This window comes from Pholcus phalangioides, unplaced genomic scaffold (genome assembly GCF_987345545.1).
Source record: "Pholcus phalangioides strain wild (caught in Gottingen) unplaced genomic scaffold, Ppha-v1.0 ptg000004l_1, whole genome shotgun sequence".
In the NCBI taxonomy this organism is placed as follows: Eukaryota; Metazoa; Arthropoda; class Arachnida; order Araneae; family Pholcidae; genus Pholcus; species Pholcus phalangioides.
This window is the reverse complement of record NW_028301597.1, coordinates 30,747,107-30,765,001: the sequence shown is the minus strand read 5'-3', so window position 1 is coordinate 30,765,001 and position 17,895 is coordinate 30,747,107. Positions and strand designations below refer to the sequence as shown.

Sequence of the window (17,895 nt, the reverse complement as noted above, 5' to 3'; positions counted from 1 at the left end):
TGAGAAATAATTTCAGAATCAATGAGAAATAATTTCAGAATCAATGAGAAATAATTTCAGAATTTCAGAATCAATGAGAAATAATTTCAGAATTTCAGAATCAATGAGAGATAATTTCAGAATCAATGAGAGATAATTTCAGAATCAATGAGAAATAATTTCAGAATTTCTGAATCAATGAGAGATAATTTCAGAATCAATGAGAGATAATTTCAGAATCAATGAGAGATAATTTCAGAATCAATGAGAAATAATTTCAGAATTTCTGAATCAATGAGAGATAATTTCAGAATCAATGAGAAATAATTTCAGAATTTCAGAATCAATGAGAGATAATTTTAGAATCAGAATTTCAGAATCAATGAGAGATAATTTTAGAATCAGAATTTCAGAATGAATGAGAGATAATTTTAGAATCAGAATTTCAGAATGAATGAGAGATAATTTTAGAATCAGAATTTCAGAATCAATGAGAGATAATTTTAGAATCAGAATTTCAGAATCAATGAGAACTAATTTCAGAATTTCAGAATCAATGAGAAATAATTTCAGAATTTCAGAATCAATGAGAACTAATTTCAGAATTTCAGAATCAATGAGAACTAATTTCAGAATAACTTCAGAGAATCAATGAGAAATAATTTCAAAACCAAATTAAATCATATAAATAATATCTTAAACGAGAGATAGAGACGAATTCCCTATCTGCTTTCAGATATTTTTAGACTCTAGAAAAAATGCCAGCTATCTTTTTCTACGAGGACCAGAAAAGTACCCAAGGTCCCTCCTCACACACACACTCACAAAAAAAACGTCAGAAACAAACGAAATCGTTCTTTATCCATGATTTAACCTTGCCCAGCCAAAAAAAACAACACACACTCACACACACAATGGGCAAACAGCAACAACAATAATAATAATAAAAGGGGCGACGACATCATATTCGTGAAAATGCCGAACAATCCATTTGCTAGCGTGATAACCAGGTCTAGAATAAAAATGGAGAAATAAATGTTGTCTCCTCTCTTCCGGTGCACAAAAAAAAAATGCGATTCTTTCTACATTGGGAAAAAAATCCGTTGTTTTCCCATGATAACGGAATGTCCTTCATGTTCTTTTATATTTTTTTTTTATACGTACTTACCTCAGACAGAATACAGTACGGTATGTTACATACGTATAAAGCGATTTAGATAATGATCTTTATCGTTGGAGAAAAATGGAAACAGAGCAAAGCACCCGTAACGATAGAAAAGAAAAGCGCATTCTCTTCTCAACCCTTTTGATACGGAATAATAAATAGTATGAGAGAGAGAGGAAAAGGGTATACAAAAAAACGCAAAGGGCAAGACCTCATTCTTGGATTCCTCTTATTTCTATACGGATTCAGGGTCCCCGATATTTTCAAGTAGAGACTCCTAGGCCGGTATTTTTGACGAGCCCTAACGTTGTTAGAGATGTAGATATAGAGCGTGTTGGCCCTAGTGGGCGAGTGTGACTTTACAGTGAAATTAGTTACAAAAATAATATTAATAACATTCATCTAAAGCAACGGTTCTCAGCTGGTGCTCCGCGGAGCGCCAAGGGCTTCATGTGCACCTTTCATATTCACATGAAGCCACTTCGATTTGACTCGAGGAAAATTAAATGAATCAGTAGATTTGATAGATAAGTAAATAAGAGAGGCCTACAAGGTTTCTGCCATAAAAATTATGTACAAAAAAGGGCTCCTCGAGTCAAACAGGGCTCCGCCATAAAAATTATGTACAAAAAAAAAAAGGGCTCCTCGTATCAAACAGGGCTCCGCCATAGAAATTATATACTGAAAAGGGCTCCGCGAGTCAAAAAGTGTTGAGAACCGCTGATCTAAAGCAGTGGTTCTCAACCCTTGTGGTCCTGGGATGTTCTAGGAGAGCGTTTCTCAACCTATGGTCCGCGGACCAGAGGTGGTCCGTGACGATGGCGTAGGTGGTCAGCACAGGCAAACTTGATAATTCATTTCTAACTGGATTTCAATAATTAATAAATTGTTGTAATTGATATTATAGTAATATCCATACGGATCCACAAATAAAAATTGTACCTTTATACTTAGGTTAATTTTACTTTATCAAGGAAAATGCGAAAAAAAATTGCGATCCTAAATACGGGGTATTACTAATTTGTGGCCCAAAAATGCGATTTCACAGTTTAAAACGCAATTACTGCAAATCGCAGTAAACAAAAATTTGACGGGAAAAAACATTCAAATGACTCGATTACTGTAAAATACGGGACGTCATCAACTGTCTTTAAAAACGTTGTCATAAGTCAGCAAAATCCCGAATTGTTGTTAAAATTGCTGAAAAATTGAAGAAAAAGCAGTTTAACCTGGCAATGTGAGATGAATATTTGTATTTATAGCCAAAATTATCATAAGCCATAAAAACATTGTTAATTAATGATTTTAGTGGACATTATAAATTTAAATAAACATCATTGAGAAAAAACGGGACAAATATATAAGAAGAAATTCAAAACAACTAAAAATACAGAAATGTCCCGTGATACGGGACGCAAGTAGTCCGTCGAATTGTTTCAGACTTTTTACTGGTCCTTGGGTTCAGAAAGGGTTGAGAAACACTGTTCTAGGACAAGGACTCTTCAACGCATGGCTCACGGGCCACATTCGGCCCTCGGAGCTTTTTGTTGTGGCCCCCGTCGATCATTCTCAGAAAACGATTGAAACATTAGAAAACAATTAAATCTAGAATTAATGAAGTATTTCGGAATTGAGAGAGAAATAATTTTGAAATCTATGAAAGAAATAATTACGGAACAAATTGATGATAACTCGGATTAATGAAAGAAATCTTTACAGAATTGATGGAAATTCAGAATTATTGAAAGAAATAATTTTTAGAATTTTTCAAACGAATAGTTTCAGAATAAGTGAAAAAAGAGAAATTATTTCGCAAAACCCCCAATAAAAAGAGTAATTGCATAATTATTGGAAGAAATGATTTCAAGATACATTGAGGAGAAAAATAATTCCAGAATTACGCATTTTAATGATTACAGAATCGTAAAATGATTACAGTTCGTAATTATTCAAAAACGTTTTCTCTCTCTCTCTCTCTCTCTCTCAGAATTAGTGAAAAAAAATTATTTCAGAACTAATCAAAGTTGATAGTTAACAAAAAGAGCAATAATTTTAGAATAAATAAAAGTTTTTAATTGTTTTTGCCCCTGTTTAACTCGGGGTTCCCACATTGGGTCCCTTCTATTAAGGTGTCACTAAATTACACGAGTTGGTGGCCCCGCGGGCTTCGTGGGAATTTTTCAATTTGGCCCGCCGTGCATGAAAGGTTTGAGACCCCTGTTCTGGGGGGGGGGGGAATAAGTGGAAGTCAAGTTGAAGGAAACCATGATAGGTCTGTTTAAGGAAGCCACAGAGAGCTGTGAAAAAAAAATCGATCAGAGGAAATCGATATTTGAAGTGAAATACGGGAAGAAAACTCGTGACTTCAGTCAGAATCTAGCAAAATTGTCCCAGTCCGGGCATTACATGGGCGGAGATACGGGGGGAGGCATTGTCCCCCCACCCCAGCGTCAAAGGTGGAGTCGACTGATCTAATGTATATGCGTATACAGTATATGAACTGACATCATCATCATCGTGCCCTACCAGACTTTCAAGTCTATCACCGCCTATGGGGTATTACCAGGGGCTTCGTATCCACGGGGAACCAACATGATAAGATTTAGTACTAAAGTAAATATGTAAGCTGTTCCAGCCAAGCACCGTGTCCCCCATAATGCTCGTCGTTCCATTATTTTGAAACAGCCCTGTATATAACTCGGGCAAGAGGCAAGCTCACTAAATTCTCACCAAAGGGTCTGGAGACCAACCGTATTTGCAAAAAAAGAAAAAAAAAAATTCCATTTTTTTTATTGTGAAAAATAAATTTGATAAGTAGAAAGGATCTCGTTCCTGGAAGAGGGGTGTGGGTCGTGGTTAAAACAAGGAACCATAAGAAGAAAATATGGTCCAGGGAGGGGGGGGGGGAATAAAAGGTTGCGAAAAATTGATCTAAAGTAGTATTTAGATCAATTTTATCAATCTTTCTTTTTTTACTCATACGAGTCTGATGCAATCGCGGTGATGATGTGGTGATTATCAGTGATGATTTTGATCAGTCTCTGATTTATTGATTGTACAGGTTTGAATCTAAATATAAGGGCTCCTCGCATCTTGGTACGGGTAGCCTACCTGGGCCAGGATATTTCAATATGGTTGACCCTCTAATACAGGGATTGACAAATCCTGGGCTCCAACTCCAAGTCACCATGGCGAAAATGGGAAAATTCGAGTTAGCGCCTGTGAAATTTTCTATTTTTGATGACTATAATGGAATCGCTCTCACTCCGTCTCTCTGAGGTCAACCCAAAAATTTTGGAATTTATTTCGTTCCGCCAACATAGGAAAAGATCACCAAGACCTGAAAAAGCCTAAAAAAATTATTTTGGCTGTTTTTCCTGGAAAAACTTTTCGAAAGAAAAAATATCCTTGGCTGCCAAGAAATTCAGCTGGCGCTTAACTTCTTTCCGATTTGTCAATCCCTGCTCTGAGATAAGACTTCGAGCTTAGTTCCTATTTATATCGATTTTTCAGTAAATTTAGTGTAAAAAAAGCTAAAAAAATCGATCTCTTGGTCATAGGCTACATTACAGCTTCTTCCCTGTCTCCGGGGGCCCATGGTATGGTGAAGATAACCCCTGGTGGTTTTGAGTGCTTGGGATTCTTGGTTTCTTCGGGGTTTGACGAAGGGAGTCTTCTGTTGAATAATAATTGAAAAACACTAACCTAATGGACATCAGGCTAACGAACAAATTATCCTTATGATTCCAGTCTAGGAGCCCAGCTCCCGGATGCAGAGGTCCCAGTGGTAATCAGGTTGGGAACTACAGCCCCAGGTAATTTAATTAATATAGGTGTCAATGGTTAGCAAATATGACTAGCAATTAATTGGTACTCACTCTTCTATCGTGAAGCCGGTCGCCCAACCGAAGAGTTGCTGCTTCCGGTGCTGCCGCCCCTGCAACATCCATTGCTGCCGGTAGTGGTCGTCTTGCTTTTGTGATTGCGTTCCGGTGGCATCACCATGATGGACGTCGTGGTCCTCGATCCCACGAAAGAGGACTCGATCCAGATCACATTGTTTCCGCTCTTGCCGTCGTGGTTTGCAGCCGGAAGCGAGCGTGTGCTGCCACCGTCTTGATGAAGTCCTCCGACTACCACTTCCTCGTGATGGATGGTGTCGCCGTATTCACCGAACTGGTGCTGACCCTTCGACGCCTTGACCACCCCGTCCAGTTCGTTCTGGTAGATGCTGCGGTTGTAGGAGTAGCGCTTCCTCTTGGGATCGAACTTGGAACGTTCCTTGGCTTCCTTGATCTTCGGTTCGGCTACCTGAGAGTCCGAGGCGGAAGTAGTGCAGTCCTGCTGCATGGGCGACGTGCTACCGGAACGCGAACCACCACCACCGTTCACTACCGGGTAGGTCACCATGCACGCGTCAGAGTTGTTGTCCGTGTGAATGCTGGCGATTTCCTGACCGGTGCTTTCGGTGACCACGATAATGGACTCGCCGTTCAGGTGAACCTCGTTGGTCACTTGGCGGTGGTTCATGTGGGACGAAGTGTCAGTGGAAATATTGAGTATGTCGTCACTGGTATCGTCACCTACTGGTGACAACAGAAACAGCTTCGGTTCGTCCGAAGGCGGTGGCACGAGTTCGAAGGTATCCATCGTTATGTTCTTGATGTCGTCACAGGTGTCCTCGTTGTGGAGGTCCTGCATCTTGGAGTCGTCATGACAGTTGATCATCTGCGGCGCGTCGCACGTCTCCATGGAAATGTTTATGACGTCCTCGCAGGTGTCGTCCGCGGAATGAGGTGTCGGAGATTCGTCCTTCACTTTCCCTTGCTGCAGGAGACTGGACGTGTTCGCAGTCTCCAGTACGTCCTCCCCTTCGAACGAAAAACCGTTGTCCTCGTCCTCCTCCTCGTCCATGGCCTGTAGGTCCGAAGTGAGGGGCGTGTCGCTACGGTCCGTGTTGTTGTCCATCACGACCCACGACGGAGGTGAGAAGTCCGGTTGTGGCGAGGGTGAAGCGCAGGAACTCGGGGTCCGAGTCCTCCATCCGAGATAGGGCTCCCTGAACGCTTTGGCCACGGCCAAAGACAAGACGGGACCGCTATGCGTTCTTCCCCACCGGTTGCCATACGAGTTGTCGGCGCTGGCCGGGGAAGAGGAACCCCTCGACCACTGGAGATTCTCCCTGGAACTTCTCAATGACCTCGCCGTCGGCCTCTTGGGTTTAGTGCCCGCGGACGACAGGCTGGACGTCGAGGACGTCAGCGATTTCACTGCCGCCCAACCTTTCTTCTCGTCCGTCTTTTTCTCCAATATGAATCCCGTTTTGGGCCTCTGAGAGTGCTTGTACCATTCCGGTACCGTCAGGTTCTGTAGGGACCTCTCGATTCTCAATTCGTGTTCCGATTTGGTACGACCTGACTCATCAATGGGCAGGCCGATACGATGCTCTTTAGTACAAGGTACGGCGAGGCTCTGGGTGGAGTTGGCAGGCTCCAAGGTGGCCGTACTCGTGTACTTGTCGTCAGCCAAGAAAGCATCGATGTCCGTCTCGAGATAACTGAGACTTTGGCTCCTGCGGTTCAGCTGCCGTCTAAGAGACTGAACGTAGCTCAGCCAGACTTCATCAGGCGTTCCGCACCGTCCCGCGTCAATGTCTCCTGCGACTTCTGCCTGAGTCGTCTGACCATGTGGGGGTGGAGAGTTTTCCTTACCGTTCAGTCCGTTCTCGCCCTGTTTCCGGGCCTTCGACCACTGGCTCCTGACGGCCGCCTCGAAAGCAGCCAGGTCCGGGGTGCTGGTGATCAGTTTCGCCCTGTCCTCCTGGGCGCGATTGAGGAACTCTTCGAACTTCGAGCTGCCGTCTGCCCTCTGGGCAGCCATCAGCGACTTCGAATCCAGATACCTCTTCCGCAGCTGTTCTATGCGGGTCTTGGAATTGCCGGACCCGATCCTGTTCGAAGACAAGGACCTGATCACTGGTGGTAGCGGTGGCTTCGTGATGGACTTCTCCTCGGCCGCTTTGTATCCGGTAATCCTCTCGATGGCTTCCGGGTCCGGAACGAATTTCTTACGCGGCAACTGAACGTGCTTCCTGTATTTATTTAGCGCCAGGCTCGAGGGCCTGGAGGGCGTGCTCGTGAACGGCCCGCCTGGAACAGCATTAGAATCACCATTCTCCTTCACACCACAGTTTTTCTGTTGGCACGGTTTGAAGGGGATCGGTTCGTCCTCGGAGTAGTAACTAGCATTTTCGGCCCTGCCGTGACCGTTTGTGTACAGCTGATTGTCACCACCATCATCCACGCTGCTGAAGGATTCGTCCCTGCTGACGTCTGTCGACCGGCACGAATTCTCCGGGCTCCAGTGGACGTTTCTCTCGCCGGAATCAAAACTGGATTGGGACCCAGTACCGTTAGAATCTCCCGCCGAGGGCATGAAGTCGCACGTCTCGGACACCGGAGACAGCGACTGGTTCCAAAAGTCGGGCACCGGCGACCGGCGTTTGCTCTGGGCCGGCGAAACGTTGGAAATGTAACATCTCGTGGCCTGACCTTCCGGTGACGACTTGGTTTTGTTGTCCTTCTTCGAGTCGTAGACGACGAACTCCTGCTGGTTATTTTTATCTTCCGTCTCGAGCCTAATCCTCAGATCGATATCCAAATGTTTCACGGTTATCCTAGAATCATCGACTCGACCGTTCGTCGTCGTCCTCTGTCCCTCGGACACGCACACCGGTTTCACGACCATCTTCTGTCCACCCGGTACGACACTGGTTCGGACCGACACCACTTTGACGGGTTCCTTATTTTTACCCAAGTCCAAGGCCGAAAAAGTGTTGTATTTTGTCTGTTTCCTCCAGTTGGGCCTCCTGTTGTATTCGTCGTCCTCGTATCCATTTTCGGAAGGCAAGTCGTATATATCCGGATCGAGCTTGAACCGTAGGTTCTTGATTTTTGTAGGTGTAGGAGTCTTCGATGGTGTGCTGTTAGTCGTCGTCGTGATGATAGGAGAAATAATACTTGATCCGTTCGGTGGTGGAGATTGGATCGTCGTAGGATCCATATCGGTACCACCGTTCTCCATTGCGAGAGGCTGCTGCGGCGGCGTTAAATCATCATCACTGAATGATCGAGGTTCTCTCGGAGCTCTCTCTTCTCCGTCGGAGCGCGACCGCGATTGGATGAGGCGGTCTGTGACGTCACAGGAGCAGCGCCACTCGGCGCCGCCGCTCTCGGATGTTTTTGTTGCTGTTTCGCAGAGCTCGGCTTCTCCGAAGTGATGTTCGTGAACAGTTCGGCTATTATTCGGAGTCTCTCTACTCTCCTCCTCCTCTTCTCTTCCTCTCTCCTTCTCCTCCCGCTCCATCTTTCTCCGCAGTGGTGGCGGTGGCGTCGACCGGTTTTCGCCTCTGCGGATCAACATCCCATTTTCGGCAGCATCCGAGCCCGACGCGCACCGCCATCTATCGTCAGGAAACTGAGACGAAACCTTCTCGCATTTTTTAATCTCTATTTTCTGACGGAATTTATCTTCGATGCTACTTAACGGCGCTCCTCCTCCTCCTCCTCTTTCTCGTTGAGATAAGACGCTGTCGTAAATCACTTCCGTGTTATCATCCGCGTCCGCGCGTTCTATGCTGATTTCCGACGAGTAATAATACCGATCGATATCCGTATTGATCTCGTGGGAGTTCTTGACCACCAGCTGACCGTCGACGAGAGTGCTGTCCACACAACGATTTTGCGAGGTTTGACGACCCTCTTCGTCGTCCAAACGATTCACTTTGTGTCGATTCGTAATGTCCAGTTGGTCGCGGAACACGTGTCTCCCAGTGTCTATGGTCATCCGGTCCTCGATGGAGGTGAACTGCAGCTCGTTGTCGTTCAGGTCGCACGTAGTGGCGAACGTGTGCGCGAAAGACGATTCTTTACGGCCTATAATATCTTCAACGTGACCAATAGCCGATTCGAGAGCCCTTAATGTATCCCCGGACTCATCATTATCTTTAGGTGAACTACCGCGAGCCTTATGTCCGTTCTCCCGTCGGAATTCGGACAGCTCTTTCAGTCTCATCTGTCGCTCCTGGTCGCGTTCGAGGAGTTTCAACAACCTCTGCCGTCTCGGGGAGTCGACATCGAACATCTTGGAAGATACGCTGTCCTCTGAACGGTCTCCGATTTTGACCAGAACCCCACTCGAATCGGTGGCGAATTCACTGACGGACACCGTCGTGTGGTCACTGTTAGCAGATGGTGATACCGCAGCGGAAATGTCCGGCGTTGCGCTGCCACCCGATACCTTGAGCTTTAATGTCAGAGCCTTGAGGCTTTTCAGAACGAGCTCCCTGTTGTTGTTGTTGGAGGCACCGTCTCCGTCTCGTTGCTGTTGCTCTTCCACGGGCCTGATATTGTCTTCGACGATTTGCTTATTCGACTGGCCATCGTGTTTGAGATTCCCAATGACCTCTACGAGTGAAAATTCGTTTTCCGTCGGTGAAACAGCAGAACCCAGGGATTCGTCGATCGACAGGAGTTCCGTCCTCTCCGACGAGTCGCAGCCGTGGTCGAAGTAAGAGCTGCGAGTCGTGTAGGCGTCCAACACGTCGCTGTTCTCGTACGTGCTTGTCAAATCATCGTGCTGCTCCGAAGACACATAAACACTGGTGTCCGTGGGATAGCTCCCAGTCGTCGACTCATCACTGACCAGATAGTTGTTGGAAATATCCGCGTTGTACGAGGAATGCGTGGTGTTCAGCACTTCGTCGAGCTCGACGCTATAATTGTCCAAAACCGGGGAGCTCAGATCCTCGCTCTTCAGCTGATGGAACGTGAGTTCGTTGTAGTCGTTCGTAGAGCTGCTCCTGCTCGAGTGGACGACAAACGATTGTTGACAGGAGCGGACCTTCACTTCAGAATAACTCTGAACTTCACCGTTCTCGGCATCCCTGCGGACACCAGTAACAACATCGTCATGGGTCGCCGCGAAACGGCCATCTCCACCAGCTCCGTCGTTGGCTAGATGGGTTAATAGATCGACCAGTTCGTCCAATCGTTCCAACCCTTCTGACGGATTTTTCGCGGGTGTGTGTGTAGCTGCTGCCGTTGCCACCGCCGTTGTTTGGTCGTGACCATTGCATCTGCCCGAATCCGACATCATCGGGGATAATTGTATGCATCCGCTTGTGGCGTAACGCGGCGCAGGTGATACGGTAACAGATCGGTCGCAGTCTCCACTACCACCATCACCACTTTCCTCATGATAATAACAACAGCAACCTTCGTCTAGTTGCAGTCTTTGCTTTGAATGCGTTTTTTCGAGGTCGGTTTTCCCTATCAGGTGATCACGACGCGACCCTTGAACCGATGTGGCGGCTTTCCCGTCCTGCTCTGCGGTCGCTTCTTCAACGGCAGCAAACTCTGTCGATTTTTCTGCTGCTGCTGCGGTGACGTCACAAGGTGGAGAAGGCAAACAGCTGAAAACGGCGTCTTCTATTACTACTTTTTGCCTATTGTTTGTTGGTTGAGTTGCTTCCTCATGCATTTCGAACGACGTCGTCGGCGATGAATCGACGCATGCAGAATCCAAATCATCGTTTGCAATAATAATAACTGCAGGCTCTGTTCTTTCTCCTCCTCCTCCTCTTGTTCCCTCGGTTATCACGAATGGACGCGACTGATTCACTGAGGCAGAAGTAGCGGTAGACGGCGGTGGATTGTTTGTTGCCTCATCACCATCATCATTTCCTTTTTTTTTCTGTGAGGAATCCAAAACTGCACCTGCGTTGTTTTGAAGCAGCGGCGGCGAACGCACTGACAGAGTCGTCATAATATTATCCGCTCTATCGCTTCTGCTGATAAGATGCGCTCGCGTATTATCTGAGTTAGCAGTCTCAGTCACCTCAGAATTGTCGAGGAGGCTTGACGGAGGATGGGAGATCCTTTGATCGGATACATCATCATCAGCAGCGGTGGCACCGGAAATCTCATGCGATATCGATCTCTCGCCGGCGGGATCTGTCCTCCTTACCGTTAATTGCTCTGCAGTGTCTTGCAAAATTAGCGCGGAGCATTCAACGTGCGTGTCGTCTCTGCCCTCATGCTCTGATACCTTCGACGACATTTCTTTGGTATCCTCACAGCAGGTGCCATCTCTCTCCTCGTCCTCTTCATGCTGTAATAAACCGTTGCCGTTAGAATCTTCGACCTCCTGTAATGGCTGTGAAGTATTTGGATCCTCCACCCGGATTTCTTGATGAATGCGTCCTGAATCCAGTACCACTTCGTTATTGTTCTGGTCGTTGGACGGCTCCGACGAATCAACGAGATCGGTATCGACGTCGTTTGTCCGTTTGGTTTCATTTTCAGTAGAGAATGCCATCGCGACATCGATATCGATCAATCTCAAGTTCGCTGGCATCGATAAGTTTTCCGCTTCTCCAGTCGTTAGATGGTCTCTCTCACGGTGCTGAACGCTAGCGTATCGGAAAAACACCATGTCTGATTCGTTTTTGATCGAATGCCGGTCGAGCGGATCACCATCGCCACTAACATCTGCGAAATCCCTAACGACCTCTGCGGATCCATCAACTGGATCGATCTCAACAGGAGCACTGTCCTCCGAACCGAACTCAATCACCTCAGATGATTCGACATTACGCTTCGAATCTTGATGGAAATAGGCATCATCGATGTCATTAATAATTCTATCGGTTTCATGGTTACAGCCATTTCTGGTGATTTCGGTTCCTTTGAATGAAACATTTTCATTCGTAGAGGAAGATGTAGATTTGAGCAGGGTTTCTACTGTAGTAGACCAACTTTTCAGATCTTCGAAGGAATCCTCCGGGACATTAGAAGACAGCCCAGTCATCGATTCTTGAGATTCGGGCGGTGCAGTTAATTGCTCATGGATTAATTCTACATGTTTCACTCCGGACATATCAGAACCGAGTGGGCTTTGGTCAGCACATATGTGATTATCAAGACACTCAAATCCATTGATCATAGCTGTCCCATCGTGACAAGACCCTTGAAGGTTGTCATTAAAGTCTTTTTTATCCGAAGGGGTACCGAATATTTCCTCGCTGTTCAGTGAATCAGCGAAATCCCGAGATCCATTGATTGTTCCGCAGTTTAAATCACTGATTGGACCACAATCTCCAGCTGCCATGTCTGAATGACGGGGAATCCCAGAGTGAGACGTTTCTACGAATGACTCCTCCTCATCTTCGAGATTTTTGTCCTCAGAAATACGAGATTCGTACCCTCTACAAGTTGAGTATTTGTCGTCATTGAGCTTCAAGCTTTCATCGTCGTCATCTCCATCCACCTCCGGGGTCGACTCGGCGGTCACGGCCCGGTTTGCGTTTCCAGCTGAGGTGATCGGCTCGTGATCGTCCGTAAGCTGAGTAAACAACACCGAGTCCAAACCCGCTGTTATCTTAGCTATTGCTGAATCAGCGAAATGCGTTTCTAGCTCTTGGGAAATATCTAAAGCGTGCTTTTCGCTTGGATCGGCATTTTCCGGCGCGCATTTCTGTTCAGCGGGCATTTCGGCTTTAGTTGTATTCGGTTGTTCCTCCGTGCCATGACATTCGTTCTTTTGGAAAATAGAGCCTTCAGAATCCGTAGGAGGGGCTTTCTCACGCACAAGCTTCCCTCCTTCTGCTGCAGTTCTAGCTGCTATGTCGCTCTCGGTGTTCGAGCCTTCGGGCTGATTTTTGATGTCCCGGTGCCTCACTCCATTGCTTCTCGAATCGCTGAAGGAATCGGATCGAGACTTGGATAAATGACTTGGAGGATCGGATTCTAATGAGTCCCTGTCATCCTCTTCGCCTCTGTTGCAGAACAGGGAGTCGTTCGAGTCGGTTCGTTCGTCGCTGCACCGCCTTCCGCTGGATGATGAGGATCGCTCGGATTCCAAATTGTCTCCAGTCGTCGCTGACTTCTTCCAGGCGCTAACCGCCAACACCAGGGTGACCAGCGCAGCTGTCAAGGCGGCCAGAGCAGCGACCGGCAGATAGGCGACGTTCGGAGCCAGGCCGTCAACCATGCTAGTTATCCTCCAGTCTCTTCTTCGGGATTCGCCATTTTAGGGTGTTTCCAGCTTCTCTCTCTTTAATGTGGGTCTTTATGCTTTTCTTCCTGTCGAATTAGAACAAAAATTGACATTCAGTTAATTAGATATAATCAAGGTGATTATAACCACAACACGTCAGTTCGTTTCCTGCCAATAATCTGGCCGTGAACTAAAATTTGATATTGTATGCATTTACATATAGTTATTGCATATAGTTATTGCATATAGTATGTGCATATAGTATGTGCATATAGTTATTGCATATAGTATGTGCATATAGTTATTGCATATAGTATGTGCATATAGTTATTGCATATAGTATGGGCATATAGATATTGTAGGTATGCGCATATGTTAGTCCTGTTAACGCCCGCTGATCAAATGCACTTATTAATTAAAATTTCATAGTCTGTTCAATGTCCGTCATTTTGCCTAAGCAATAGTTCATTTCTATGGACATCATTAGATTTGCGAAGGATGTCGTCGGGGTCATGGGCTGTAGTATATATGCATGTATGGGCTAGCTATACGCGTAGGGGGGTATCTACCCCCTACTCGTATCTAGAAGACGCTTTGCCCCCCCCCCCCCAGCGTTTCAATGTATTCACACATAAAAAAAATTCAATCAAAAAATGTATTTTCAAACTTCCAAAAAAAGAGAGGAAAAAATGCGCACGAATCTGCATAAAAAGGGGAACCGCGTGGGTAGCACACCTAGAAATTGAGTGGCCAGATGAGTGGTTAATTGATTGGACTCACAGTAAGACTTGTATCCTGGAAAAAGGGTTTGGGCAAATCTTTGCATTAGGGATCCTGAATGATCAAAGCCAAACGTGTATTGTTGATACTTGATAGGAAACATTATATAGAGCGATAAGTCAGTGTTCGTTTTGAAAATTAGACATTTATTCAAACTTCTGAAAAATATTGAACGAATACTACCTAACCGCACAGGCACCTCGTACAAATTCCTCTACGGAACTTCTAACGTGCGTGTACGTGTTGTGAACCTAACGTGAAGTTTGCTTCGGTTTGATGCTTGTTATGTGTTGTGCTGCCATCTGCCATCAATTTTTCCAACCATGAGTGAATTGTAAGGATTGAATAATTGTACTCCACGAACTACTCTTCAGTACAAATAATTGTACTAAACGAAAGCCGTAATTTTTATAATACTGTAATTTAATTTTTAATAACCTTAATATGCTTGCACTTACACTTCCCAGTGAAGATTTAGTCACGAGTGCCTTTATAGGACCAACGCGAAATGAAATAAGAAAAATATGTTTTTGATGAACCCAATGTACCATATGAGAAGGTGCAAACGATTTATAACTTTCCCGAAACATTTTACTGGCTTTGTGCGATATCCGTATGTATTTTCGTGAAAATAGCCCGTATATTTGCGAAGATATGCAAATGTTACTTCTAAAAACTGCAACTGTTTGTAACCTAAGCAAAACACAATCGCATGTGTTCTGCTTATAATATACGAAGTTTTCAACAAAATTTTGCGAAGCTTACGGGGAACCGTCACTACTTATAAGGAAATTTTAAAATTAATTTCAATATTTGACAGGACATTTTAAGAAAGTGATTCTTAATGAAGCTCGTACGGAAAAGATCAACTTTATTTTTTCATATTTTGGTGTTGTCAATTTTTATTCATCTAGGGCAACTTATGTATACGGAAATTTCAGTTGAATGTCATGAAAATTCAGATAAATGTCGGCGACACAGATTTTGCCTGACTCGCAGCTGATGTTCCAATTAATAATTCCGCAGAAACTCAATATAGCCATGAATAGGTCAGTCTAATTCCTGAACAGTCATTTTATGATAAGCAGTATGGGTAGTTCCAAACGCGTTGAAACAGAAACGGGCTGTCACCGAACTGTTAGTACAGTATGGGCAAACCAAAGTTACCCACAATATCACAATTCGACGCTGTGGTCATAGTACATACCGGGAGAAACAGCCGCACAGTAACTCTGATCAGATATATATTTACATACCTATAAAAAGATTCGTAACACTTCCTCAATGAAGAATCCCACAAACCTTTGATCTTTACAGAAACCATAAAAATTCGCGTTCTTCTTGATGATATAACTCAATTTAAGTTTTCTTTTTCCCCGTGGCGGACATTACTTGCTATTGCAATTTTCTCACCCGTTTCGACAAAAACACAAGGTCAAACTTCAACGTTTTCAGCTCTTTATTCTTGATCGATTCTTCTTCAGAAGTAGTTACGAACGGTATATCCTAGAGAGAAAAGTTCTCTTTACGGATTATCAAAAGAATAATAAGACATCCCCCTCTCATAATTTCTTTGCCTACTTCCCCCCCCCCCATTCCTTAAAGTGCTAGGCAAAGAAGAGGTCCTTGAATAAGGATAAGATTGTAAGACATCTAATCGGTTTTTTCAAAACAAATCAAGTTATTGCACAAATTAAAAAAAAAAATTTAATCGAATTGATCGAGTGTCGATTAATTCTACTAAAGTTTTTAACTGCGATCACCAATTGATTGATTAACTGATCCAATTAATCGATTAATCGGACTAGCACTAATTTTAAGTAACAAGCAATATAGGCTAGTGTCCAAACAGGTTGAAACGGAACGAACTGTCTCCGAAATGTTACCATAGTCATAGGCATACGCAGAATTTTCTCGGGGGGGGTTCCGATTTTTTCCTTCTGAGGGGGGGGGGGGTTTACTTCTTTTCCTGCAAAATAGCACTATAATCTTGGCTCGGGGGGGGGGTTAGAACCCCCCCCCCCTGCGTACGTCAATGACTATAGTTATATACAGTATATCCTTATGGGGACAGCAGCGGGTCATGGTCGGTTTGTTATTGTTGTTAGTATAGTATGGGCAGAGCAGAGTTATTTTTTATGTCTATACGATACTGTAATAAAAAAAAATCATATGGTCAAGCATGACGCCGCCCCCTCAAAGATGTATGCGTGTGACCTAATGCATATGTGTGTAAACAGTATATGTATCGATACCATCATCGTATCGTCGTCGTCCCTTCAAGTATATCTCCACCTATGGAGTGGGGGGGGGGGGGACAAGTCCATAACAGAAGAAACGGCCGCACAGTAACTGATCAGATATTTACAGACCCATAAAAAGGAATTCATAACACTTCCTCAACGAAGGGTTCCACAAACCTTTGATCTTTACAGAAACCATAAAAATTTACGTTCTTCCACAGGCGATACAACTTAATTTCCTTTTTCTTCGCCGAGTGGCGGACATTACTCGCTATTGCAATTTTCTCACCCGTTTCGCCGCCAATAGAAGGTCAAACTTCAACGTTATCGGCTCTTTAACCTTGATCGATTCGTCTTCGGAAGTAGTTACGAACGATACGTACAAGAGAGAGAGAGAGGAAAAAGCTCTCTCTTCACGGATCATCAAAAGAATAATAAGATATCTCTTCATTTCAACCAATTCTTCTTCCCCCCCCCACCCCTTCCATTCCTTAAAGTGTTAAGCAAAGAAGAGGCTCTTGAACAAGGATAAGATAAAGAAATAGAAGCAAAAGAAAAACAACAACACATATATTTTCATCGATACAATCGTGCCCCATCCAGAAAATAACCACCGCTGGGTAATATCTTTCCTAAGGATCTCGTAATAGCTATCATCTGCTGTGGCTACCGCTATTTTTTTTTCTCCCCCGTATATCCACCAAATAGCCATCACCAGCCTGGGATTCAGACCAATAACTTCGTGGTCTGGAACCCGATACTACTTCTTTTTTTTTTTTTATCCATCGTTATTCCGTTCCATGTGATATTTCCCAAGGTTTTGAATAATTGCCATATAGAGAGAGAGAGAGAGACGAAACAAAAGGATAGCATCGAAAATCGTGAGGCTATTTTTTCTTCGTCCTCCTTTACAGCGAACCAAAAATGACCATTCGATTAAGCGGGAAGAAGAAAAAAAAGGGCTATGGTGGCTATGGAACAAAATATAGAATGCTATGAGAATTTCCAAGTAGGGAGTGGTTGGTTCATTTGTGTATTCCCCCCATTCAAACTAAATACAGATCTGTCATTAATAGATGCGTGATGATAGCGGCAAAAAGCTATTAATATTCGTGTCCGTTACCTTTTCTTGTTATTAGATCTAATTTTTTGATATTGTGTATATATGGATATTTCTTTTAAATCTGTAAATGAATCTTCACAGCATGTTTCGTGTCTGTTCAGTTTATTAGTTGGAATAATATTACCATATTATTTTGAATGGCTGTAACTTCAATTGTGTGTTTAGATTTTTTTTTTTTTTTGGTAAATATCAGGTGTAATCAAATGGAAAGCTGATGAGGTCCGCGGAAAACCAAAATGTACAGCATATGTTGCGAAAGCCGAATTTGTGTGTTTTGGACGCGATGTGGTGTCCTGCTTCGGTGGTTTTACCGGATAAGATTATTAAGAGGGGAAAAAAACATAATACAAAATACAAATACACGCCACAACAGGCAAAATGCCCAACGAGGTGGCTGATAAAAAGATGGCCATAAAAATATGGATGTCATATATTTAAAAAAAACAGCAACCCAATTAAAAATGAAATTAACACAAATTATAAACAATATATACACATGATAAAATATTATACAATGCCCATAAAGATATACATAATTTCAGAATATG

At 44.1% G+C, this 17,895-nt stretch overlaps 1 protein-coding gene across 2 annotated transcripts in view; it reads right to left on the bottom strand.

Annotated features, from left to right (window-relative positions):
* Window positions 1–17,895, bottom strand: part of LOC149087081 (uncharacterized) — a 76,221-nt gene that overhangs the window by 35,553 nt on the left and 22,773 nt on the right. For both annotated transcript variants that reach the window (XM_089231313.1, XM_089231312.1), the window contains exon 2: window positions 5,023–13,287. In XM_089231313.1, coding sequence (XP_089087439.1) covers window positions 5,027–13,195 — 8,169 coding nt within the window. In that variant the 5' untranslated portion in view covers window positions 13,196–13,287 and the 3' untranslated portion in view covers window positions 5,023–5,026. The remainder of the gene's footprint in view (window positions 1–5,022; window positions 13,288–17,895) is intronic.